Here is a 25,327-nt window from a genome sequence, read left to right as displayed (position 1 = left end):
GCCTGTGTGTGTATGCACATGCCTGTGTGTGTATAAGACAGAAACACAGATTAAGAAACAGGGAGCTGGGTAGGAGATAGAGACAGAGAGGGACAGGAAAATCTGGAATGGGGGAAATGGAGACAGAGAAAGTTGGAGACATGTATTGATAACGACTGCATGAGCCAGAAATAAGCAGACTGGGTCTAGCGACTAAACTAGGTGTGAGGCTGGCTTCCTAATTCTGGCAGGTGGAGAGTCAAGCATCAGGGGAATGCAAGGGAAGCCTCTCATAGATGCTAAGTCACACAGTGGCCCCGAAGGGCTCCTCAGATTGAGCCGGCCTCACTGGGAGTGCCAAGCGAGGCGCCAGCCCCAGGGAGGACTCCGGTGAGAGCAAAGCCAGGAATGAGGACCCAGCCACATGTAGCAAAAGTTTTTTCGCTGATCTTCACAGAACATCTTCCCTGGGGAATACAAAGTTTTGTAAACAAAATACAATAGCTGTACATTTCCTGCCAGGATCAGGACAATTAAATTTCTCAAGAGGAAATTCAGAAAGTATGTTTTCTTTCCTCACACTGTTCAGATGGAGGGTATGATAGTAAAGCTTATCTTTGATTTGTCAAAGTGAGCTGTTTTACTTGTCATTGATGATTCCTTTTACTGCTGTTTACTTATTTGGGTAGCATTTGTGAACATATAAGCCTAATAGTATTTTCAAAAGGTTAGCTGTCATCTTATAAATGTTCAACATGCATCAAAATGGGATAAGCTCTGTGATTCGAAACCAAATTCTGCACAGCACAGGTGTATTTTAAATGATAACAAACATGTTTATTAAATATTTATCATGCATACAACATGTACAGCATACCTCTTGTCTATAAGGGGTAGAAGGACAGACGTTAGAGTATACTGAGCTTCTGCAGTGTTCCAAACCTTCTGCTAGATACCCAGACCTACATCATTTAATTTAATACTTAGAGTAATCCTCTGCAAAGTATTGTTGGCCTCAGCTTGCAGAAGAAAATGAGACAGAGAAATCAATGGGTAGCTTGCCCAGTGTCGTAACGCTAACAGCTTCCAAGGCATGATTCAGACGTCATCTTTTTATTCTAGGTCTAGTGTATTTTTCGTTCTATTACCTTGCTACCTGACATTTGAATGAATTCTTAAGCCAGGTAACACTTCAAGTCTTTGTTACGTCATTTTTTAAATTTAAACCTTTTTGGTGTTAACAAGGTTCCGGGTGGGATAGGGGTGGTAAATCTAACAACAGCAAGCTGTTAAGGGGTGGAAGCAGCACAAGCCAAAGAAACACCGCCTTTTGTAGAAACTGCTGGATTCTATGGAGATGGCAACTTGGTTAGTAACTGCTGAGAATTTATTCCCTGTCATCAAACAGATAATTATAGTCATCTTCCAAAAGAAGGTCAACAGTATACATTCAACATGAATATAGTCTCAGGCCTCATACTCAGCCTTTTCTGTTCCTTGATTTCTACCACCTCGTTGCATGATATTTAATTATGTAGGCAGTCTCTTAGCAAAATGTGTAATTTACTTGCCCTACCAGACTTTTAACCATTGCTCTCGACTGTGGAATTACACTGAACGCTTACTTTGTCATCTTTCTAAACCTGCTCCTCTTCCTGTTTTCTGCACCTCACTTAATGACGCCACCATATACCCAGCCTTCCTTAGAGAATCCTGGCGATCACCTCCGAGTCTTCTACATGTCACACCGTGGCTGGCTGTTTAGACTTGGAGGTAGACAGGCCTGCCGACCACTTAATTGCTATGTGACTTTGGGCAATTTACCCCACTGTGCCTCAATTTCCTCATCTATAAAACATGGTAATAATACTACTCATGGAGGCAGTACGAGGATTAATGTGATTATGCAGGAAGGCCCTGTCCCATTGTCTGAAACATGGTAAGTGCTCATTAAGTAGTAATTATTGTTACTTCTTGCCCTTCACATGCAATTAGGTACCAACTCCTGCTGGTTTAACCTTCTAAGTAGTTCTTGAGTCCTCCTTTCATTTCTGTGCCCCTGTACTGCCCCACGTTAGGCCTTTTGCCAGGTTACTGCAGGGGTTCCTAAATTGAGCCCCGACTTCTGCCTCAAACCCATCATCCTCCATATTATGGCTACCCAAGGGATGTTTCTAGAGTGTACGTTGGACCTTGTTGCTGCCCTGCTTGATGTCCTCCAGAGGCCTTTAGGATCACCTCTGAATTCCTCAGCATGTAGAGAGATTTTTGTTTGTTTATTGATTTGGGGCTTTGTGACTTTTTGATGGTGTATCAATAGCATTGCCTTTGTAAATAAAGGATCATGGTCTCTTTGTGAAACCTTATGATTAAGTAAGATGATTAAATCCTGGCACTAGTCAGAAACTGAGAGAGGGACACGAGAGAAAGGAGAGGAACTCACAAATATGTCTTCCCTCCTTTTCCTTCCCTCAAAAAGAAAGAAAATCTAATAAAGCAGTTTTCATAAAATGAAGTTTCCATATTAATCTCAGGAAATAGAGATCAGAAAATACTGAAGCTGTGAAAACATTGTAAAGATTAGAAAAATTATTAAAGGAAAACTCATAAAACAAGCAATTTAATATTGGATTCATTTCTTGGGTAGAATGCCTTCCAGGTTAATGTAAATGGAGCTGAGAAGTATTAGCAATTCCTCTTTACACCTTTACAAATCATACCCAGTTGTCAAAAAAAAAAAAAAAAAGGCAGAATGCCTCTGCTGTCAGCCCCATTACACAGACCAGAATAATAGTTTAGCAGCCAATTTCTGCTGTTAACAGAACTCAAGGGAAAGAAATGACAGAAAAGCAAGCCAAGGCTGGTGAAACTAATTATGATGACAAGCATATTATGAGAGACAGGTAATGGGCAGAAAACTACATTACCATCAGTGTTTTTCTCAGCCCAGTAATGAAGACCATGTGGACGGAGGTGTAAAAGGGGCTGCTTGTTTGGCAGCAGGTGTGGAATCATTGGTTTGGTGTGAGGGGCTAGAAGGAGGGCAGAATAACTACGGCAAATAAAGGTAGAGAAAAATGCCATGGATGTTCCTTAGATTTGAATAGGAGATTTTTTTTGTTTTTGGTTTTTTTTTTTTTGAGATGCTTTGCGTTTTATCTGTAGAAACAAGACCAAACTCTGTGAGAGAGTCATGGCACTGTGGTTCTTTTTTTTAAGATTTTATTCATTTATTTGACACAGAGAGACACAGCGAAAGAGGGAACACAAGCAGGGGGAGTGGGAGAGGGAGAAGCAGGCCCCCCGCGGAGCAGGGAGCCCGATGCGGGACTCGATCCCAGGACCCCGGGATCATGACCTGAGCTGAAGGCAGACGCTTAACGACTGAGTCACCCAGGCGCCCCTGGCACTGTGGTTCTTAACGCCTTCTGGCAATCACAGAACTCTGAGAATCTGATTATCCTGCGAATCTTTTACCTCTCTTTAAAACAGCCCTTTAGCTCATGTGTGCACCATTTCCAGAGCTTCAAGGGCCCATTCTTGGACCCCAAATGAAGGACTTCTCCTACAGAATATTGCAATAACCTCCAGTGGACTGCTTAAATAAATAATGGGACATCTGCACAGTGGACGATTGTGTGCTAATTAAAAAGGAGGCACACCCCCTATTACTTCCTACTATGGACCAATCCCCGAGATATTATTAGGTGAAAAACGCAAGGTATAGTTAGTATTCATGATACTTTAGCTACTGTTTATGTTAACACACAAATGCACACACGTACGTGGTATCTTTGGAAAGATGTATAAAAAGCCAGTAACAGGTTTTCTTTATGAGGGAACTGGTTTGGCAGGAGAGGATGGGGAACCTGGTTTTGAAATTGCTAACCGTAAGTAGAATTAGGGTGAAAAATAGCTCTTGTCATCTTGCCACAGAGAGAGATCACACTGATCCTCAGTCTTTGTGATGAGTAGGAATTTTAAAAATAATAGCATATGATTTTTCTAAATTGCTCTTATTCAAGATTATAAATAAAAGCTAATTATTTTGAATTACATACGTGTAAATAAGACATTCAAAAACATATGTGCATTAAATCCTATTAAATAGAATCAAAAAAGAGTTATTTTTCTAGTTACCTTATGGAAAATTTTATGACCATTATTGCTTTTAAAAAGCAACTAAAAGGACTAAACTTTTCTCCCTCCCCCCCCCCCCCTTATTTTTAAGTGGTTTTTGGTTTGGTTTGCTTGGCAGGGGAGTTATTTCTCAGCTTCATCTTGTTAACTTTTCTTCTTGTGGTTGAATCTATTTTATTGGATTTTTTCAGTTACAAAGTAACACGTTTGCTGTAACAAGTTAAACAATACAAACATTTGGTAAAAGAAAAAAAATTATCTCCCTCTAGTCCATCCACATCCTCAAGAGTAACCAGTGTGAACAGTGTTGTATGTAGCCTTCCATGCCTTTGAACATTTCAAACCAAAGCTTACAAACATACATGTATGTTTTCCTACTTTTTACAAATATTTTTATTATACTATACCCTTGTTGTTGTTGTTGTTGTTGTTTTATTTAACAGGGAGATTTATGGACTTCTTTTTGGTCCAGTCGGTCTAAGTCAAGGAGTTAACTCCTTGTTTCCTGGTACCTGTCTAATTAGTGTGAGTGTATCACAGTTGATTCAACATTTCCCCTCTCCATGGACATTACTTTTAATTTTTTGGATTTCTTTTTCTTCTACAGAAAATGCTGTAGTAAACACTCTCATAAACATTGCCATTTCTGCTAGTGTTCTTATTTCTGAAGAATAAATTTCGAGAAGTGAGACTACTCGGTCAAAGCTTATGAACTTGGAATAGTTTCATAGTACCAGTGACCCAGATTCCTGCGTGGCAGTGCCTGGAGTTCCCAAACATGAGATGCTATTCTTGCTTTGTATGTTGCCCACTTTCTTCTGTGAGAAAAAATACCTTGCTCATGAACAGACATAAAGAATAAACTTCATATTGTGTAGCTAAAGAGATTTGCACACCATCATCAAGATGAAAAAACAGGCCTCCGGTTCCACCTTCTTTTTGAAGTGATGCTCTGTGTCCTCCCCACTAATCCGCACACCTCGTCTGGATTAGAGCCCCAGACGGCACGCAGGCAGAGAGGCAGATGCTGAGCTCACTAACTCAGTGAGCACAGCTGAGGAAGGTCATTAAATAGACCCACTCCTGCCAAACAGCCCGCCGTACTAGAACACTAGAACTTTCCTTGCTTCACTGTATTGAGAAAGAACATTTTTTTCCCCAGAGACATGTGTAGTAGAATAATTTTACACGATCTGAGTACCAATTATTAAAGAGTAGCTAATGATATTAAAAATAAAGACCGAGAAAGAGTGGGTAACTAAGACACTCTGAATACTTTGTTACATAAATTGTATCTATACCACTTCAATTTAAATCCTTTAGGTTTAAAAATAATAATTACTGGACCCTTCCATGCAGTAGGTGAGGTTTGCACAGTGTGCAGGATTTGGAGCAGGTGTCTTGAGGCCAGTCCTCCAACAGCAAGGATAATTTGGATGCTCCTGTGCTTGGCCCCTCAAGGCATCGATTGGTGTCTTTTCTCCTTTCCCGGCCCCCCTTATTCATGCCCTCCCTCCTGGAATGTGAGAGAGTGTAGGTGGCATTCTGGCTCAGAATATAATATGAGTTGGGAAATAATTGAAGTCATCCCATGCTCAAGATTTTCTTCCCCCTCCACAACCACCCAGAAAAACATCAACTAAAAGCCTATACTAATAACCAAAAGATTATAGGTAGCAGAAGCAGCTATTAAAGCAGAAATGCCACTTGTAAGGTAGAACACGGTGAACAGTCACCAGCCTTAATCCTTTTCTTGAATTTTTGGTCCTTGTCCCGACAGAAAACAGAGCCCCGAAGGAATGGGATGTGACAGCCAAGATTGGGGGGGAGGGAGGACAGTCCAGTCTCTGCCTCAGCTGGGGGGAAGGAAGTTGGGTCCTTGGAAGTAGGTGGGTAAGGCAGTAGGAGAGAGAGAAGAATAGAAAGGAAAGATAAACACAAAAGAAAGATACTGTGTTTCTGTGTTTGAATAAAATGCGTGCCGGGATTACATAAAGTCCTCAAATTCACTTTAGCTAGTATCATTCAGAATAGATGATTCAGGGAGTTCACAGGCAGGTAATATTTGCAGTAATGGGCTTTAATACAAGTGTGCATACCCCTTTTTATCCATTGGCACTGCTGCTTCCCAGAGACCAGGTGCATATTATTCAAGTTGGAAGAACTATTAGAATGTGTAAAATCCAGCTGTTGGAAAGATGGCCGTGGAGAGCTCCCCTCCCTCACCCCTGCACTCTTGTTTTATGCTGCAACCTTCCATTCTCCCCACACCTAGAAGTCTCTCACCATGCTTTACTTTTTCCTTTTTCAGTAGTACTTCTCACGTGATATACCAGATGAGCTACTTACTATTATATTTACTGTTTATTATCTCCATCTCCCTCCTGGAATGTATGTACCGTGAGAGCAGGGTTCTTTGCTTTGTTCACTGAAGTATTCCCAGCACCTAGAGTAGTATTTGATTTGTAGCAGACATCCAATCAATTTTGAGTGAACAAAAGTGAAAAAGCAAATTATAAGGCAGGATATAAAATCCTGTTTTTCTTGTTTATCAAAATATCTACGTAATAATACATGTAGTAGCATAAAAAATATGTAGGCAGATACACCAAATTTTCATTATTACTGGAGGGATGGGATTACAGGAGACTTTCCAGCATGGATTTCTTAATGTTTCCCATTTTTACAATAAATACTACTTTTGAAGTAAGAAATGCTATAACAAAATACAGAATTTTAAAATTTAGTTAGCTCTAAAAGAAGGAACTTTGTGTTTTGTGAGGACATAGGTTACAGTGGAAGAAGGTCATAGTATTACAAGAACCTTTTTTTCAAGTTTGATACTGTTTGGATAATCCTGAGTTGGTTTTTTGAACTTAGACAAGACTTGCCTCCCTTATGAGCTAATAGACAGGTTTCCATAAAAGAGTCATCTAATATACTTTTTTTTCTCAGTAGTCTAGTAATAATTGTTTTACCTGGCACGCCACCTGAGGGCCATTCCTAGGTGGTAGATAATAAAATGGGATCGTACTTTACTATGGTTATCTCCCCCCTCCCAGCACTGTTCCTGGCACATGGTAGACATACACATGTGAGCAAATGGCTCGTGAGTGGGTGATGATGCCTTTGGTGGCATGGATAATGGTAGGGTTGCCTGGGAGCTGGGGGGGGAGGGAAGGTCAGGTAGCAGGGGGCTGAATGGCTTTCTTATCCTTAGCTCAGCTCTTCGTGTGTCCTGAAAATAGCTAGTCAGCGAAAGGTGCTTCTCAAACTACAGCTCATAATCGGCAGAATATGAATGCTGTTCATCACAGGAGCTATGGTGTGTGTGTGTTGTTTTTACAGGGAGTATCTCCCTATAGTGAAGAGTCTATAGAACAGGTGCAGAATTACAGCATATACTCATTCTGCCTCTTATAGAATTAAGGGCAAAGGAGGCCTCCAGAGAGCCTGTGTGCTGCATAGAGTATCCATTATACAGCGTTTATTTTATTTTTGCTAATCTATTTATTTTTAGATTTCTCATCTTTGGGAAAATGACCATTTCCCAAAATACTGAAAAGAATATTTACATTAAAGAAAAAGAAAAGACTATTTCTTTCAGTAAAAAAACAAGTTTGGTATTTATGTCTTTGTTTAAAAATACTTTCTCTGAGCATATATTGTCAATTTTAAATGAATCCGTTAAGATGGAGAAATGCCAAGCCGGTGTCCTTGCCCCTAAATTAAATATTTGAAGGAAGATGTCTTCTTTCATTTCCAGGATAAAACACTTTCCATTTTCATGTTAACTTAAGTGTGGTTTTACTAAACGACTGACGCTCAGGCACGGTGCTGGGTAGGATGGGGGCTCTTGGTGAGCCTTATGGATCAGTTTTCTGGGCCAGGCACAGGAGTGTGGGGGAGAAAAGACCTTTTCTGGGGGATCTGTGAGGCCTCACAACAGGGGGGAAATTGGCTCCTCGTTTCAATTGCCCCTCATATTCAGGCGACACTTATGAAATGATTGTACTCCCATGAAAGATAGCTTCTACGTAATTCTAGATTGTCCTGGATATCTCTCATCAGAGAGGAAGAAAAGCCACATGAATTATTTACAGAGCACCAAGTTAGTTCCTTTCATGAGCTCCGACTTTGTTTTTGTCTCTGCAAACTGAGATTTTGTTTATCCATGAATAGTTTTCCCTGGGGCATGAAAATATGACTCTTTAATTATGAATGAGGTTTTTTGTTTGAGTCCATGTTAACTAAGACATGCAAAATAAACTGTGTTTTTCATTAGATCCCTTTCAGCTCCCCATAAAAACAGAACCAACAAAAGAAAGAGCAGTTCAACCAGCACCCACCAGGAAGCCCACTGTGATTCGAATTCCAGCCAAACCAGGAAAATGTAAGCATTAATCAGCCTTCTTTCTTTGCTTTTCCAAGAGCCTGGGAGAAATATATATTTATTTGTCAATGTCTGCTTTTGAAATTACGTGTGATTGGCCATTTGTTATTATTTATAGTCAAAGGAGTTATAAAAAACAAGTTCTTGGGGCTCCTGGGTAGCTCAGTCGTTAAGCGTCTGCCTTCGGCTCAGGTCATGATCCCAGGGTCCTGGGATCGAGCCCCGCATTGGGCTCCCTGCTCGGCAGGAAGCTTGCTTCTCCCTCTCCCACTCCCCCTGCTTGTGTTCCGTCTCTCGCTGTGTCTCTCTCTGTCAAATAAATAAATAAAATCTTTAAAAAAAAAAAGTTCTTTTTTCACAGTTCTTTAGACAATTGGTACAGTAAATGTGGATTTCGTTTGTCTATACCACTGTCTCTAGGTAGAGAGAATAGAGGGAGACTGAAACTTAGAACAGTTGTAGTATCTGGTTAGTGTTTCGGGTAAAGATGGTGGGAAAGTACAGTTGACCCTTGAACAACACAGGTATGAACTGTGTGGGTCCACTTATACACAGATTTTTTTTACAGTTCGGTACTATAAATGTATTATCTTTATGGTTTTCTTAGTAGTTAAGTTTTGGGAGAGTCAGAAGTTACATGTGGATTTTTGGCTGCACCAGGGTGTCAGCACCTCTAACCCCCACGTCGTTCAGATGTCAACTCTGAGTGAAACTGATAGCAAATAAAGTTGTGTCTGTCTGGATACAGCATAATCTAAGTATAAGTATGTATGAATTGTGTGAAGAGCAGTAACCAAGAGTTATAAAAACGTTAACAATGTATAAAATTTTTTAAAATCAGTGTAACACTCCATTTTGATATTATTTCCTGACTTGATTTTTTTAATGGTACAATAAATGAAATTTTGTATGAGCTTTTATAAGGACTGCAAAGAAATCTGATATTATTGTAAGACAGAAGCCAAGAGGGCCAGTCCCATTTATTTTAGACCCTGAAGATTGTTAAAAGGTATGTGTAAATCTGTGTGTGCGTGTGCACACACATGCTTGTATGGTGGGTTCCAAATCCATTCCTAGCATTGCTCGGAGTGACAGCACAGCTTTCGCCATGAGCTTCTGCTATCATTTCATTTCATTTCATTCAGTGCCTTTGCATAGTCCAGATGCATCCTTGCCTTTATGTAACAGGAGAACCTCTCACTCTGTTCCTCCTATTAGCAGATCACGTGTCCCAGTCCTTCACCTGTCTATAGCATCCCCAGGTTATTTTGCAGTCATACCTTGGAATGCCATGAAACCCCTTTCGTTCAGGGGTTTGGTTATTATATAAAGAACTACCCAGAGCGATCATACTGGTTTTGGTCTTTTGAGTGTTTTGTTATTAACTGATGGCTCTAAGCCACATGGTGAGAAGATTAAACTGAGTTACTATGAAGAATGAGGAGGAGAAAAAGTCAAGGGTACCAAATTCTGGTGGGTTCTCGCTTCTTAGGAGGTTATATGGTATATTAAAGAACTGGTGGTATATTTCTTTTGACACAGTGGGCTGTATAAGTATCACAGATGATAGTTCATTGGGTTGTTTGCCTGCTTGCTGTTACCTTGTTAAAATGTATTCTGGATTTTAACAGGCATAGTGAAATATGATGATAATAAATATTGCCCGAAGCTCATGTAGGTTTTAAGTAATAAAATTTTTACTTTTAAATTTATTCTCCTGTTGTATCAGGGTCCCCAAGACCCCTGGGTTTGATGATCCCTAGGAGGACTGGCAGGACTTAGCATTTAGTTATGTTCACAGCTGTGATTTATTACAGCAGAAGTATACAAAACAAAATCAGCAATAGGAAACGGTGCATCGGGCAAAGTCAGAAGGAATCCTGGCACAGGCTTCTAGGTGTTCTCTCCCAGGGAATCACAAAAGCTATACTTAACTCCCCCAGGAACCAGTTGTGACAACACAGGTGAAATGTTGTCAACCAACGAAGCTCATTAGACACTCAATACCCAGGGTTTTTATTAGGGATTGGTCACATAGGCACCTCTTGGAATTTTGGCACGTTCCAAAGTTTCAGATTCCCAGAAGGAAAGCAGATATTTAGCATAAACCAAATTCTTCATTTTATGAGCTCTGGGGATGGTGGGAACCTTCCCAAAGTCCCAATTTCCCAGATGCCAGCAAGGACCCACCCTTGAAGCAGGCCTTTCTAAGCATAAGCAGCCTCAGGCCTGCTAATGTTTATTCTTGTGTGCATACTTATAAATTGGATTAATAGTCCTGGAATCCTGTAAAGGATATATTGAGGAAGCACCTTTATTTATTATTTTGACAGAGTTCTGGGAACTGTTAGAAAGTTGGATTCTAACTGCTGTATGTGGAAGAACTGAAATGTCAGTTTCTAGAGCATTATTTCTATTTATATCAAAAACCAGTCCCTAGCACTGTATTATTACAGTTATTAAGCAATTCATACATGCTGTGGAGGAGGAAAAAGTTCCTCGGTGTTGGAAGAACTTGGAACAGTCAGGTGAAGAAAGGAATAGCTTTGTGGTGCAAAACTCCTTCGTCTTCTGTGAGCCTGTCAGTTCTTTCCCCTTGAGACTTGTTTCTTCTGACTAGGATGTCCTTTTCACAGATAGGTGCGTGGCTCCCTCCTTTACCATTCCTTCAAGTCTTAGCTCAAATGCCACTTTTCTCATTGAGACCTCCACTGACCACATGCTTTGAAATTGGAAATCTCCACCTATCCCACACGCTCATAATTGATAGTCCCTATGTCCCATCCTGCCAGTAAGGTATTTTCTCTTTACTTTCATATTATTACTACTTTGTACCCTTGTTTGTCACAGCAGTGCAGTATCCTAAGTGATATATCATTTCCTTATAAGAATACAAAAACTGGGGGCTCCTGGGTGGCTCATTCGTTAAGCGTCTGCCTTGGCTCAGGTCATGATCCCAGGGTCCTGGGATCGAGGCCCGCATCGGGCTCCCTGCTCAGCAGGAAATCTGCTTCTCCCTCTCCCACTCCCCCCTCTCATGTGCGCGCACGCTCGCTCTCTCAAATAAATAAAATCTTTAAAAGAAAAGAAAAGAAAAGAAAACTGTACCAGAGTGAGAGTCTTCAAGATGGCAACTGAGTTGAAATGTTCTTGTGTGTCTTCGTTCCAGAGCAGCTCTGCCTCTTGCTAAGAATGCTTGCCTGTCTCTATATCGTTGTTTTCCTAGCAGCTGGTCTGGGTATTTTCCTCCTTTAGAGAGTGTTTTCCTGCTTGTAGGTAATATAGGAACCTGACAAATCATCCTCTGGTTTATAGGTGTTTCATGTGAAATGAGAGCAGAGAGTGTTCCTTTGAAAGAATGAAAAAAAAATCCCATCTCCTTTAAGTGTCTAAATCTGTGTAAAAGGTGGCTTTCACCTCCTTTAGTATCTTTTTTTGTTTTTTGAGATTTTATTTATTTATTTGAGAGAGAGAGAATGAGAGATAGAGAGCACGAGAGGGAAGAGGGTCAGAGGGAGAAGCAGACTCCCCGCCGAGCAGGGAGCCCAATGCGGGACTCGATCCCGGGACTCCAGGATCATGACCTGAGCTGAAGGCAGTCGCTTAACCAACTGAGCCACCTAGGCGCCCTCTTCCTTTGGTATCTTATAGTCCTCCTCTCTCCAAGTGTTTTTGCATATAGATTTTAATTAGCTGTCACTAATGAAATCCGATCTTTTTCTTCTTTTTAAGATATGTTGTGGGGAGGAGGGCGCCTGGGTGGCCCAGTTGGTTAAGCGACTGCTTTCGGCTCAGGTCATGATCCCGAGTCCCAGGATCGAGTCCCGCATCCGGCTCCCTCCTCAGCGAGGAGCCTGCTTCTCCCTCTGACCCTCTCCCCTCTCATGCTGTTTTTCTCTCTCTTTCTCTCGGTCTCAAATAAATAATAAAATCTTTAAAAGAATAAAATATGTTAGTGGGGTATACTATCACTGAGTTTTGGATGTAAAGATACTGTTTGTTAAAATGAAGGCAGTTAAGTCCGTTATTTGGAACTAATGAATTAGAAAACACATTTAATTATTTGGGTGGAGGAAGTCCGGATACGCAGCTTATTAGGAAGCACCATGCCGTAGTATAGTGAGCACAGGCTCTAGGGTTCAGAACTCTGGATCTGACAATTACTAGCATTAAGACCTTGAATAGCTTATTCATTTTCTTCTCAGCTTTGGCTTCTTCATCTGTAATATAGGTAAGTTATTATCCATCATAGTGCTGTCCAATAGGACTTTCTGCAAAGATGGAAATGTTCCATAACGGTGCTGTCCATTATGGTAACCGCTAGCCAAATGTGGCTACTGAGCACTTGAAATGTAGCTTGTGCAGCCGAGGAACTGAGTTTTTAATTTTGTTTAAGATTTAAGTTTAAATCACCACATGTGACGACTGGTTAGTGAACTGTGCAGATCTAGCACATAGACATCAGTTGGAGAAATGTATATAAACAAAATGCCTTAACTTAGTGCCTGGTGCGTTGAAGGTTCTCAAAAATGCTAGCTGCTGTTGTATTTATTTAGTATTACTTTTACTCTATACAACATTCAGTGAAACTAACTGATGTATCCTAACGCATCAGTTTTCTGAGGTTTCCTAGCTCTTTCTCATTTACTTAGCTGTCCATTCTTTGTGTGGATCTCTTGTGATAGCCTTTTTCCTGAGGAACCAAGCTGGAATCATTTCATCTTTGAGAATCCCCAAAGGCCAGAAATTATTGATGAATTACTGCTGTTTTTCCAGGTTTACATGAGGATCCACAAAGCCCACCTCCTCTCCCTACTGAAAAACCTATTGGAAACACTTACAGTACGGTATCTGGAAAACTCAGTTCTGTTGACAGAACTAGAAACTTGGTAAGTGGTCCTTATAAATTGTCTTAGATCGACGACCAAGCTATGTGCTAATTTTAAATTTATGATGTCTGAATTGTTTTACTGTTGGTCACATAAAGACCTTTATTGCAAACCAGTTCTAAGTCCCACGTACTTATTTAATGTGATGTTCAATCTTTTTTAAGTTCCTGTAGAACAAAAGAATTAGGCCAGTTCATTGTACTTCATCATAAAATAATTTGTCCTATACTGATATAATGACATTGCCTTAAATGGCACTAATAATGAGGAAGTTACTGAAAATCTCTAAAAACCTTTAATATTTGTGGAAGTAGACTTAGTCATCAGTTTTTATTTAAAATACCCAACTAGTGACGTAATTTTTAAAAATTTTTTATTGTTATGTTAATCACCATACATTACATCATTAGTTTTTGATGTGTTCCATGATTCATTGTTTATGCATAACACCCAGTGCTCCACGCAGAATGTGCCCTCTTTAATACCCATCACCAGGCTAATCCATCCCTCCACCCCCCTCCCCTCCTAGTGACAAAATTTTAAGATAATTACCATGAGAATTTGTTCATCTGAAATTTAAGGAAAAATTATTTTTTTTGATTAAAAAATAGCACTTCACCGTGGACTTGTTAACAATGGTAGTCAACAAGTTTTAAATATATATATATATATATTTCCAACCTCAGTACCATTTCCCCATACTGTTTGTAATTCCTATATGCTAGATTATCTTTTAAGGTTTGTTTAAAAAGAGACAAGTTCCTTAACAAGTGTTGTCAAGGATGTGGGGAAAAGATAACACTCTTGCACTGTTGGTGGGCATGTAAATTTGTGCAGCCACTGTGGGAGAACAGTGTAGAGGTTCCTCAGAAATTTAGGAACAGAACTACCATATGAGCCAGCAATTTCACTTCTAGGTACTTACTTAAAAAAAAGTGAAAACACTAATTCAAAAAGATGTATACACCCCTGTATTCATCACAGCATTGTTTGTAGTAGCCAAGATAAGGAAGCAATCTAAGTGTCGATCAGTAGATGAATGGGTAAAGAAGATGTGCTATATATGTACAATGAAATATTACTCAGCCACAAAAAAAGATGAAATCTTGCCATTTATGACAACATGGATGAACCTAGAAGGTGTTAAGCTAAGTGACATAAGTCAGGCAGCGAAAGACAAGTGTATTGTATGACTTCACTTATATGGGGGATCTAAAAAGCAAAACAAACAACAAAATAGAAATAGACTCATAGGTACAGAGAACAAATGATGATGGTTGCCAGAAGGGAGAGGGCAGGGTGGGGGCATGGGATGGATGAAATAGGTGGAAGAGGATTAAGAGGTACAATCTTCCAGTTATAAAATAAATAAGATATGGGGGTGTAGTATGCAGCATTGGGAATATGGTCAATAATAGTGTAACAAGTTTGGCGACACATGGTAATTGGACCTACTGTAGTGCCCATTTTATAATGTATATAAATACTAAATCATTATGTTGTATACCTGAAACTAAGACAATATTATATATTAATTATTCAATAAAAATTTTAAAGCAAAATTAAAAATTTTTCAAAGGAACGAATTCTTAATGTCTTTGAACCAAATTTTCAGTTCAAATTTCTTAATAGTTTTACACTGTGCATTAACTATGCTTATTATACATGCAAACCCATCTAACCATCTAGTGAAAAGATATTTCTTTGAAGGAGACATTAAATTAAATTAGCCAATATCAAGGTAATGAGATTTTCCTGTAGGCTGAGCTAAAATTTAGTGATCATTTGCATTTTCAAAGTACTTGGTAATAAATTTTTATTAAAACTGGGCCAAGAAAGCCCAAAAGGGGATGATTGGGTCCCTACAATACTGTTGTTGAATAGGAGAAAATTCCAAATTTCCGCGGAGGAAAATTTACTTGAGAAGGTTACTGGCTTCTACTCTAAAGGGTTGTAAAGGAGAGTGAGAGGGTGATGAGCAGGCATATATATCGTTCATGAAGTCATGTAATGGGCTTTTGTAAACCATAAAGCTCTATTAACATATTAGGTATTATTACATTTGGTGTTAAGCAGACCACAAAGCAACTCCCACATTTTAGAAAACCAAGAAAAGGAAGTTAGAATAAACTAAACCATTTGGAAGGGTACTATCATCATAATTGTACCTCACAGGAACAGGAAAATCCTGTCGTACACTGTTTATGAAGGAGGGCCAAAGCATTCTGTGCTGTACTATAGAGACATACTGAGTCTAAAATAGAGCAAGAGGAGATAAGAAACAGACCACAAGTGAAATGAGTTGGCTAAAGTCACACATACAGATTTCTAGGGCCAGGAAGTCAAATCTATGCCTGAGAAATTCCTTTTCTTTGAGAATTACAATTACTGAATGAACAGTAGACCAGAGACCATAAAGCTTTCAGGTATCGGGGAGGGTCTCTAGGAAGACTGTTTCACCAGTGTAATTACCCATGAGGATAGGCTTGGTCTTTGCCAACTGTGTCTTCTGATGAGACACACAGGATGAAAACTCTACTATTTCTCCTGCCTTGAGAGCCAGGGAACTTTCCATCGTAGGACAAGATGACTGTGTTACAAAATCTCACAAGGGACTCTAGGGCAAGGAACATTAGGAGCCCCTGGAACAGGAGCAGATGCTTCCGTGTCTCCTGTTCTCACCGTGGGAACTTGGGGCTTCCAGATCTTCTCTCAAGGAGGCTGCCAACCAGTGCAGGAGGAGAGTCAGGAAATACCACCTGGTATGTATAAGGAATTCGATGCTGGCCATTGAACTCAGGACCTAAGAAGTGGTACCAGTTCCTGGGGAAAGAAGAGAAGGAACATTTGTGGAGGCTGCTCAGTAATTCCAACAGACAAGAATACCTCCTGTCTTTGAAGTTCAGCAAAAACCTGGGGAATTATTTTGAAGTTGGAGTGTAAGAAGCCATTCCAAAGCAGATGAACAAAAAGATGGCACCTGCAGGGGACAGTACATGCAGAAAGACCAACTTCGCCAAGAACTAAAATGCCTATCCAAACACATCAAAAGCCAAAGTTCAGAGATGTCAGAGCTAAAGAAAAACTGCAAAAAGCAGATGCAGAGAGGCTCCAGTTAGGTGTAGAATATTAAAGAGGAGGAAATCCCTAATCAGTAATCTTTCAAAGACTGTTGGCAGAACCCGGGCATAAAGCTGGACTTAGGCAGATAGTGGCCTCCTCAGGAGCCAGTCCTCTCTTCTCAGCATTTACGTGTGCGGGACACAGCAGTGCCTTCTACAGCGGCCCTGACATTCCTGGGCGGTGGGAGGGCTCCACCGCCCCCCTCTTTTTTTTCCTGAATTAAAATTTTCTCATTTAGAAAACTTGAGAAACTAAAAAGATGCTTAAGATCCTGCATAAAAATAACACCACTGAGAGAAAACTACAGCTAGTATTTGACACAAGATTAGGATTCTCTGGTGTGTAGTTATTAAAGTACATCACCTATAACTTTGTTAAATTTCTACATCTTTATTTTTTTAATTTGCCCTTAATTATTAAGTTATCTAACAACTGTAATTTTGAGAAAACCAGTAAGAGTTCTTGCCTATCTGCTAGATTGTTTTTCTTTGTTTGTTAATCTTAAAGATGGCCAAAGATGTGAGTGAGTTTTTTTCAAAATCATAGCAGTATTTGTCAGTGAGGGGGGAATATGGGCAGCAGTGTATTTAGAAGGCGTGGATTAGACTATGGAATATTGCAGGGTTTATGCACTGGTGACTCGCCTCACTACATTAACTGAACTCATTAGTGACACCAAGTTTTAAGGACAAGCTTAATTTGTTTTTAAAAATGGGATTTTGAAACATACTTAAATGAACGCAGTTACTGGCAATTAATCATTCGGTATTTAAGGAAAAGTTAATATTCAGTTTGAATTAAAGCACCATGGAAGTGAGTTTTAACTCATTCATAAGGTGAGAAGGAGGAAAACAGTCTAAATTAGCCCAGAGAACCCCAAGCGACAGTTCAGTCTTCCTTACAAAAAAAGGCAGTGTAATTTTAAAGGGCTAGCATTTTTCCTATGTATTATACTCATTTCCCAATCCTTGGGCTACACCATGTTTGAAGAACCCTTTGAAACAGCACAGTTTGGATCCTTTACCCTAAAGAAATCTTCCTGTTGTTCTCTATACTTCCAATTTTTCCCTTCTGCTGTTAGGCTCATAGACTCCTGCTCTGCCTATCTGTTCTTTTTTGAGTTCTCCTTTACCTTTTCTGCTTTCTTGGACCTTTTTCTAATCCTCTTCACATACCTTCCTTTCAGGCCATCCTTTAAGCTCCTTTTATGTTCTGCCTCCTCCTAGTTCAAAAGCCACCGCACAAAGTATAAGCCACCTGGTGATGAGAGATCTGCCTGTTTGGGAAGCAAAACAAACTAATCACCACCTCACTTACTATATGTTTAAACTGAGGAGCAGTGCATATCTTATGTGTTGTCATGGGATAAATAAAGGCCACATATTTTTTTTAATTCCCCACAGTGCGTGCTTAAATTGCTACTGTGTATGATTTTAGCAGCATCCTTCATACCTTGTGAATCTGCTGGGTGCATAACCACGTGGTACCCTCGGGTAGGCTACGGTCCACAGCAGCAGACCCCCTGTTCTCCTCTCTGGTTTTACTTACATTAGGACTTGAAAACTTAGGTAGGAAGAAGTAATGAGTTAATATTGCTTAAGACAAAAAACTCTTAAGCTACTTTCTGTAACTCAGCTACATTTCCCCGTAGAGATATAGCCAAAAAGTTGTCCATAATTCCTCTTGACAAGCTCCTGTTTCAGATTAACCTTAACTAAAGAGCATTCTCTGGTAATTGTAGGAATCTGATCACACGGGTCAAACAGGAGGTTCTGTGCGAGGACCCCCAAGGTTGCCACCAAGGTAAGTGAAGTGTGGGAAAACTTTTAAAAAAGTAAAACGCTGCCTGGCTGGCTCAGTCAGAAGAGCATGCGGCTTTTGACCTCAGGGTCGTGAGTTTGAGCCCCACATTGAGTGCAGAGACTACTAAAAAAATAAACTTTTAAAAAAAGGGTAAATTAGATAAAACCTAATGATTCAGAGACTGGACTCTCTTTTCTATCATCAAAACTAAGTATTGGGGCGCCTGGGTGGTTCAGTTGGTTAAGTATCTGCCTTCGGTTCAGGTCATGATCTTGAGGTCCTGGGATCAAGCCCCGCATGAGGCTCAGTCTCTCTCTCTCTCCCTCTCTCTCTCTAATAAGTAAAATCTTTTTTTTTTTTTAAAGGTTATTTATTTATTTATTTGACAAAGAGAGACACAGCGAGAGAGGGAACACAAGCAGGGGGAGAAGGAGAGGGAGAAGCAGGCTTCCCGCCGAGCAGGGAGCCCGATGTGGGACTCGATCCCAGGACCCCGGGATCATGACCTGAGCCGAAGACAGACGCTTAACAACTGAGCCACCCAGGCGCCCTAATAAGTAAAATCTTTAAAAACAAAACAAACTAAACAGAACTGAGTGTTTGGGTCTTAGATATTTTGGAGAAGCATTGAACTCACAGATTCATCCAGACCACTAGCCTCTAGTCTGCTTCCCATGGCAGGTTGTAGGAATCTCTGCCCCTTCTTCCTTTTCACACAATCCAACAACTCACAGAGCACAAACATGGATCTTTATTACTTTTCTTCAGTGAATGACACTCCTTTCTGAACCTAAAGCAACTCCATTTCTGGAATGTGTATATGCACACATACACACGCACACTCCCTGTTATGAGAAACCAGCCTGGATTTTGGAAGTACCTCTAAAAGGAGACAGGCTTTGTGAGCTCAGAGGTTACCTGCCCTCCTGAGTTCCAGGGCTCTTTGAACAAAAAGCTATGATGCTATCGGAAGGTATTACTATGTTGGAAATTATTTTTATCATAGGGATTGAGGGACGGCTTTCAAAATAATAGTTCTACCCCATTTTCAGAATTAGCTTTCTTTATATTAATCTAAATTAGGGTTTTAATAATAATTCCTATAACATGAATATTGGGGGAGTTTGATGTTCCTTTTCTAATTACATATAAGACCCCATTGGATATACCTAATAACTTATTATTAGCTTCTCATCTGAGACTTTCTTGGTAGAAAGTGCTTAGTCTCCTGAAGTCGTCATGGTGTGTTTCAGAGTAAACGGGGCCTTAGAGAGCTCATGATAGTAAAGCCTTGTTTGTCTGAAACTAATGAATCTCTAGTGCAAGATAAGAGGAAGCTGGAGCATCATGACATTTCCTCTAATAATGTTTAATGCAGCAGTCATTTGCTCAAAAATAGCATACCCTGCATGTTTTAGTAAATTATATTACACCAGCGGAAAGCTGTGTGTGTGTGTGTGTGTGTGTGTGTGTGTGTGTGTGTGTGTGTGTGTGTGTGATAAAGAATAAAACAGGGCCCTAATATTGATCAAACATGGACTCACAGCTACCACGTTGACTTTCAGACCTGTAAATGGAAAAGTTATACCAGCTCGACAACCTCCTCCCAAGGGAGCCCCTGAGAGACCACCTCCCCCCAAACTTTCTGCAACCAGAGCATCCAATAAAAAACTGCCTTTTAATCGGTCTTCTTCTGACATGGATCTTCAGAAAAAGCAAAGTAACTTGGCATCTGGACTCTCAAAAGCCAAGAGTCAAGTCTTTAAAACTCAAGATCCGGTGCTGCCCCCTCGCCCCAAACCAGGACACCCTCTATACAGGAAATACATGGTAATTGTAGCTTTTGTAAAAATGTTTCTAGTCAAAAGATTTGTCGTAAAGTATATAAAAGATCCATTATTCCTTAGAAAAAGACGATGAGACGAATGTGGAATCGCCCCTTGATGCAAAGAAGGCTTTAGATAAGTAGGCCAGAGTGAAACCTAGGTCTTTAAAGCAGGGTTTCGTTATTAGAAGAAATGTAGAAAGAGGAAGTAGGGCAGACAGGGATTGTAACCTGCTCTCTGACGTGACCAAACAGAAACTGAAAAACCTGACCCAGTGGGCTATACTGATGGAAGTAGCTCTGACATATTATAGTTCATAACTTGGTATAGCTACCTTGCCCACAGACTAAAATTTAAAGTGCAATGGAAGGGAATTCCTCATTAGGATGGATGGTTTTCCCCCTCACTTTCCCCTTTTGTAAACCTAATTATCATGGCCCATTTAACAGTCACTGGTTAGAAGTTTTTAATCAATAATCAAGATCATTGAGGTATTAATTTTGTTCTCTTTGAATTTTTTTTTTCATCTCTTGACTTTAAACATTTGTCCATTTCCCACACTTGAAAACGGAGCTGATGTGCTCTCTCTACTTTGGTCAGGTTAGCCTGATAAAGTGCAAAACATAAAAATGAGGAGAACAACTGTTTTCACTTTTTATTAAACAATTATATGATAGTGGCTTTTAACAAGGACAGCAATTAATAATTTGATGTTGTTCTACATTTCCATCATTGTGCCGGAAACTGTTTCCACCTTAAGCCATTTAGGATTTTCTAATCCTCCTAAGGGAAGGGTATAGACAGATAAGAAAGATGTAGTATACTCATTTTCATTTAAACTGATGAAATTTTAATTGTTAAAACCCAGAGGTGTTCTTTGACTTTAAAATAATAAGAACAGTGGCTGATGTATTGAGTACTTACTATGAGCCAGGTATTGTTCAAAATGCTTTATGTGTAATAAATAACTCATTTATTCCTCACACCAACCCTGTGAAGTAAATACTGTTACAATCTGTTATGCAAATGAGGAGAATAAGACATGGGAAGGTTAAGGAATTTGTTGAGGGTCACAAAGCCAGTTAATGGTAGAGCCAAGATTTGAACATAGGTCAACTGGCTCTGAGCCCATGCTCTTAGCCATTAAGCCATACTACAAGAGTAGTGTTACTAGCTGTAAAGTCTCTGCTTGCCTTGGACATCCTATGTTAAGAGTCTCATTCAGGAAGAACCATATTTTGTTTATGGTTCTTAGCATAGCTGTATAATGTCAAAAAAAAATTTGGATAGCTTGAGTTAAATTCAGAATGATAGTGTGTTAGAGTAGTGTGTTTCATTATGAAATAATTCTTTAAATCTCTCATTTTTTCCATGGCCACCCTTTCATTAAATTGCTAATCAGGAATCTGGTTACTTGGGAGCCTGGGACTCTTCACAGAGATGCTGGGAATCAACAGCACCCAACCCAGCCTTACAGGGCCACACATCCTTGCACTCTTGAGTCTGCTTCTGAGTGATCGAAGGGTCCCAGCAGCCTCCCTTTCCTTGTTGGAAGTGAGCTTGTGTGCTCACATTTCTGGGTATGCCTTTTATATTTTATAGGCCCTCTGACCTGTACTCATCAGCCAGAATTTACCAAGGCTGGGAGCAGAGCCCTCTGGCCAGGCTGAGCTGCAGATAGAAAAGCCATTCTCAGATCACACAGCTGGGTAGGCCAGGAAGTGACCCGGGTCAGGCCGTGAACTAGGTTTAACTAGACACTTGGTATCAAAGAGACTAGGAGAAAGTGAGATTCAAGGCAAATGGGAGCAGTCAGTTAGGCACTAGGGCGGAGGCTCCAGTCCCCCTCCAGCCTTCAGAAGACAGCCATGGAGGACCCTGTATTAAAGACCAGTCCTGACAGACTGTGAAGTCAGGTGCTGAGCATTGATCCAGATGCTCAGGGGACTTGGTGGGCTTTGTCCTACAGAACAGAACTTCCAGGTTGTGTTTTGTTAAAAGGCACTTGTAGCCACATTAAGCCATCATCCTGTGGGCTCAACTGCACATCCCCAAGGACTGTGAGTATTCATGAGAAATGGCAGGCCCCACCAGATCAAGAGCTTGAGGGAGCCAAGCCAAGAGTTTAACTGCTAGAGAAGTTGTGCATTAGGCACACATGTGAAATCTCCACATTATCAGCAGCTTATGAGGAGGTTATATGATTGCGAATAATCCTTTTATGGGTTTGTGTTTAAGCTGTCTGTGCCTCATGGAATTGCCAATGAAGACATTGTCTCCCAAAACCCTGGAGAACTCTCCTGTAAGGTAAAGTAGAGCTCTTTCTTTACCGACTAATGTAAAAAAAAAAAGAAAATCACTGGCCGCTGTTAGTGCTTTACGTTATTACATGCTTTAGGCTCCAAAGATTAAAATATGAAAAAAGTAATAATGTTTTATTAAATAATAATTGCCTCAGAGCATGGTATTGTGCCTTACAGCGTGGGGACGTACTTGTGATGCTGAAGCAAGCAGAGAATAATTACTTGGAATGCCAAAAGGGAGAAGATATTGGCAGAGTTCACCTGTCTCAGATAAAGATTATCACCCCACTTGAACATCTTAGAAGCAGACCAAACGTAAGGAATTAATACTGTACAGCCCTCATATCACACACGGCAGCACATTTCATAGAACTATTAATTATATCTCATCCTCAGGTTTTTATTAGCACGCTTATTTTAACCAGAGTAGAAATTACGGTAGTGTTTTATTTCATTTTAAGAATAAATTACTTCTAAAAGACTTGCCACTGCCATGCTAATCACTTTGCTACACAGAATGGCTACCATGTGGTTAGCCTGCTTCATCTTATGCTGACTTACAGCGGCCAGAGCGAGAGCTATTTATTTTTGAAATAATGTAAACATGTTTACCAAAGTGCCAGAGATTAGTTTTCTCCCAGAATGAGTAATTATTTTTAAGGGGGCCCTATAAATGCTAAGTCTGACATTAAGAAACACTTCCCTTTAAGATTTAAGCTTAGAGTAACCTTCATTTCTCTGATTATAGCTCAAAATAATGAAATGAAATGTAATCCAACAACCTAAAGTCACAGTGTAGGCCTAACGAATTTGTGGAGCTTGGGAGAACACAATGATTGTTGAAGGTCATTTGTTTAGCAAGAAAAATTGCACTGAATGATTTATTATAGAGGTATATTTGTAAAAGAGCTTCTTAAGTTATCCAGGTAAATTTTCACTATCTGGTAGTTAACGGGGCACACATGAAAAATAATAGCCACCTATCATTTAACTCAAGGGGAAGTATTTGGTTCGCCATTTGTCCTAGTTTTCAAAATCTAGTCCAATTCTTTCTACTTAGAAGGCAGTTTATCTTTTGAAGTTTGCTAAGAAATGTAAAAGTTGGTATTTTGGAGAGCAGAGAAGATATGTGTTAAAGTAGTCTCAGCTAGGATACTGAAATTCTAACTTTAGTCCACACAGGAAAAGTTCTCCTGTTGCTCATTTTCTCTTCGTTTTGGTACAGCATTATCCATCTGTCACAGCTGTCCTTCTCCTAGAACACACTGGTGGGTAATACTAGGAGTTGTACTGCCAAAAAGCTTTCCTTGATAAAAAAAAAAAAAAGCTAAAAACAATTAGAAGTTATTCTTTTACAACAGTCCAAAGTTTTTTCCACTTCATGTATGTGTTTGAGACAGAGAGAGCAATAGCAAGAGAGAGCAGGAAGTGGGGGGAGAAGCAGGCTTCCCACTGAACAGGGAGCCCGATGTGGGGCTCGATCCCAGGACCCCAGGATCACGACCCGAGCCTAAGGCAGACACTCAACCGACTGAGCTGCCCAGGTGTCCCAGTTTATTCCACTTTGAACGTTACCTTCCTTCCCCTTGTACCAAAGACTTGAAGACACCTGGCCTCCATTGGCCAACTACTGGCGATACAAAAATGAAGCCTTCTTTAGACTCTGGGTCCATGGCTAGCGTTATATTTTTTTAGAAAAATAAAACTTACCTATTTGTAAGCCTAGTTTTAAGGTAAAAAATTCTAAAAATGAGCTCTACTCTCCCCTACCGTAGTAAACAGAAAGTAATGAACATTACCAGTTGAGGTTGCATGTCTCAGATCATGGGAAGTGGGAGGTGGTTACCTAGGGCCTGGTTGTGAGCAAAGATTTTTGTTCCAGCGAGCTGGGTTTCAGTTCAGTATACATCACCCCAGACGGTTCTTTAACCTCTCTAAACTTAAATTTTTTTTTTTTAAGATTTTATTTATTTATTTGACAGTGAGACAGGGAACACAAGCAGGGGGAGTGAGAGAGGGAGAAGCAGGCTTCCCGCGGAGCAGGGAGCCCGACGCGGGGCTCGATCCCAGGACTCTGGGATCACCACCTGAGCCGAAGGCAGACGCCTAACGACTGAGCCACCCAGGCGCCGTAAACTTCATTTTTTTAATGTGGGAAATAGTTGTGATAATTCCACAGAGTTTTTTTTAGAATTGATTTATTGTATGATTCCATTTATATAAAAAGTACAAAAGAGGTAAATCCAGAAGGTAGATTGGTGGTTGCCCAAGGGCCGTGGGGAAGGTGCAGGGGGAGTGACTGTTGATGGGGAGGGAGTTTCTTTGGGGAGTGATAGAAATGGTCTAAACTTAGATTTGGTGAGAGTTGCACAATTCTGTGAATTTGCAAAAACTATGTACACTTTAAATGGGTGGTTCTTATGGTCTGTGAATGATACCTCAAAGAGGTTTAAAAACTTAGAAGAGCTAATTAATGCATATAAGCTGTTTAACCTGATGAGTAGTACATAGTGAGTACACGCTAAATATTAGCATTTTTTATGACTCGTTTGTATCAGCAATTATAGTCCTATTAGAAGGAGCTTTGGAATATATTCGATTGACCTCCCAGACACCCCCCCCGATGGCGTGGTCTGAGTCGTGCTGACCCCTTGTGGCCGGCCCTGTGAAGCCTGTGTCTCTTGCCCCTCAGCTGCCAGGCCGGGTTGATAGCAGCTTTGCTGAGGAAATCCTTGCATTGAAGACAGAGAAGGGAAACATAATTGGGAGGCTCAAGTTACTGTCCCGCCTCATCCACCCTCCCATGCTTGGTTGGTTATGCTCAGATTGTAGGGCCCTTTGAAGAATCTTGTTTGTGTTTGGTCTGGGGTA

At 40.3% G+C, this 25,327-nt stretch overlaps 1 protein-coding gene across 9 annotated transcripts in view; it reads left to right on the top strand.

Moving 5' to 3' along the window:
• The window catches only part of SH3D19 (SH3 domain containing 19), a 177,803-nt gene that overhangs the window by 136,039 nt on the left and 16,437 nt on the right, over positions 1–25,327 (top strand). For 8 of the 9 annotated variants that reach the window (XM_027598002.2, XM_027598001.2, XM_027598007.2 and 5 more), the window contains 6 exons: positions 8,405–8,512; positions 13,289–13,401; positions 18,266–18,327; positions 19,893–20,157; positions 22,392–22,460; positions 22,634–22,771. In XM_027598002.2, coding sequence (XP_027453803.1) covers positions 8,405–8,512; positions 13,289–13,401; positions 18,266–18,327; positions 19,893–20,157; positions 22,392–22,460; positions 22,634–22,771 — 755 coding nt within the window. The remainder of the gene's footprint in view (positions 1–8,404; positions 8,513–13,288; positions 13,402–18,265; positions 18,328–19,892; positions 20,158–22,391; positions 22,461–22,633; positions 22,772–25,327) is intronic. The other variant, XM_027598006.2, reaches the window with a different exon arrangement.

The sequence above is a fragment of the Zalophus californianus genome, chromosome 2 (genome assembly GCF_009762305.2).
Source record: "Zalophus californianus isolate mZalCal1 chromosome 2, mZalCal1.pri.v2, whole genome shotgun sequence".
Classification (NCBI taxonomy): domain Eukaryota; kingdom Metazoa; phylum Chordata; class Mammalia; order Carnivora; family Otariidae; genus Zalophus; species Zalophus californianus.
This window is presented reverse-complemented; position numbering and strand designations above follow the sequence as displayed.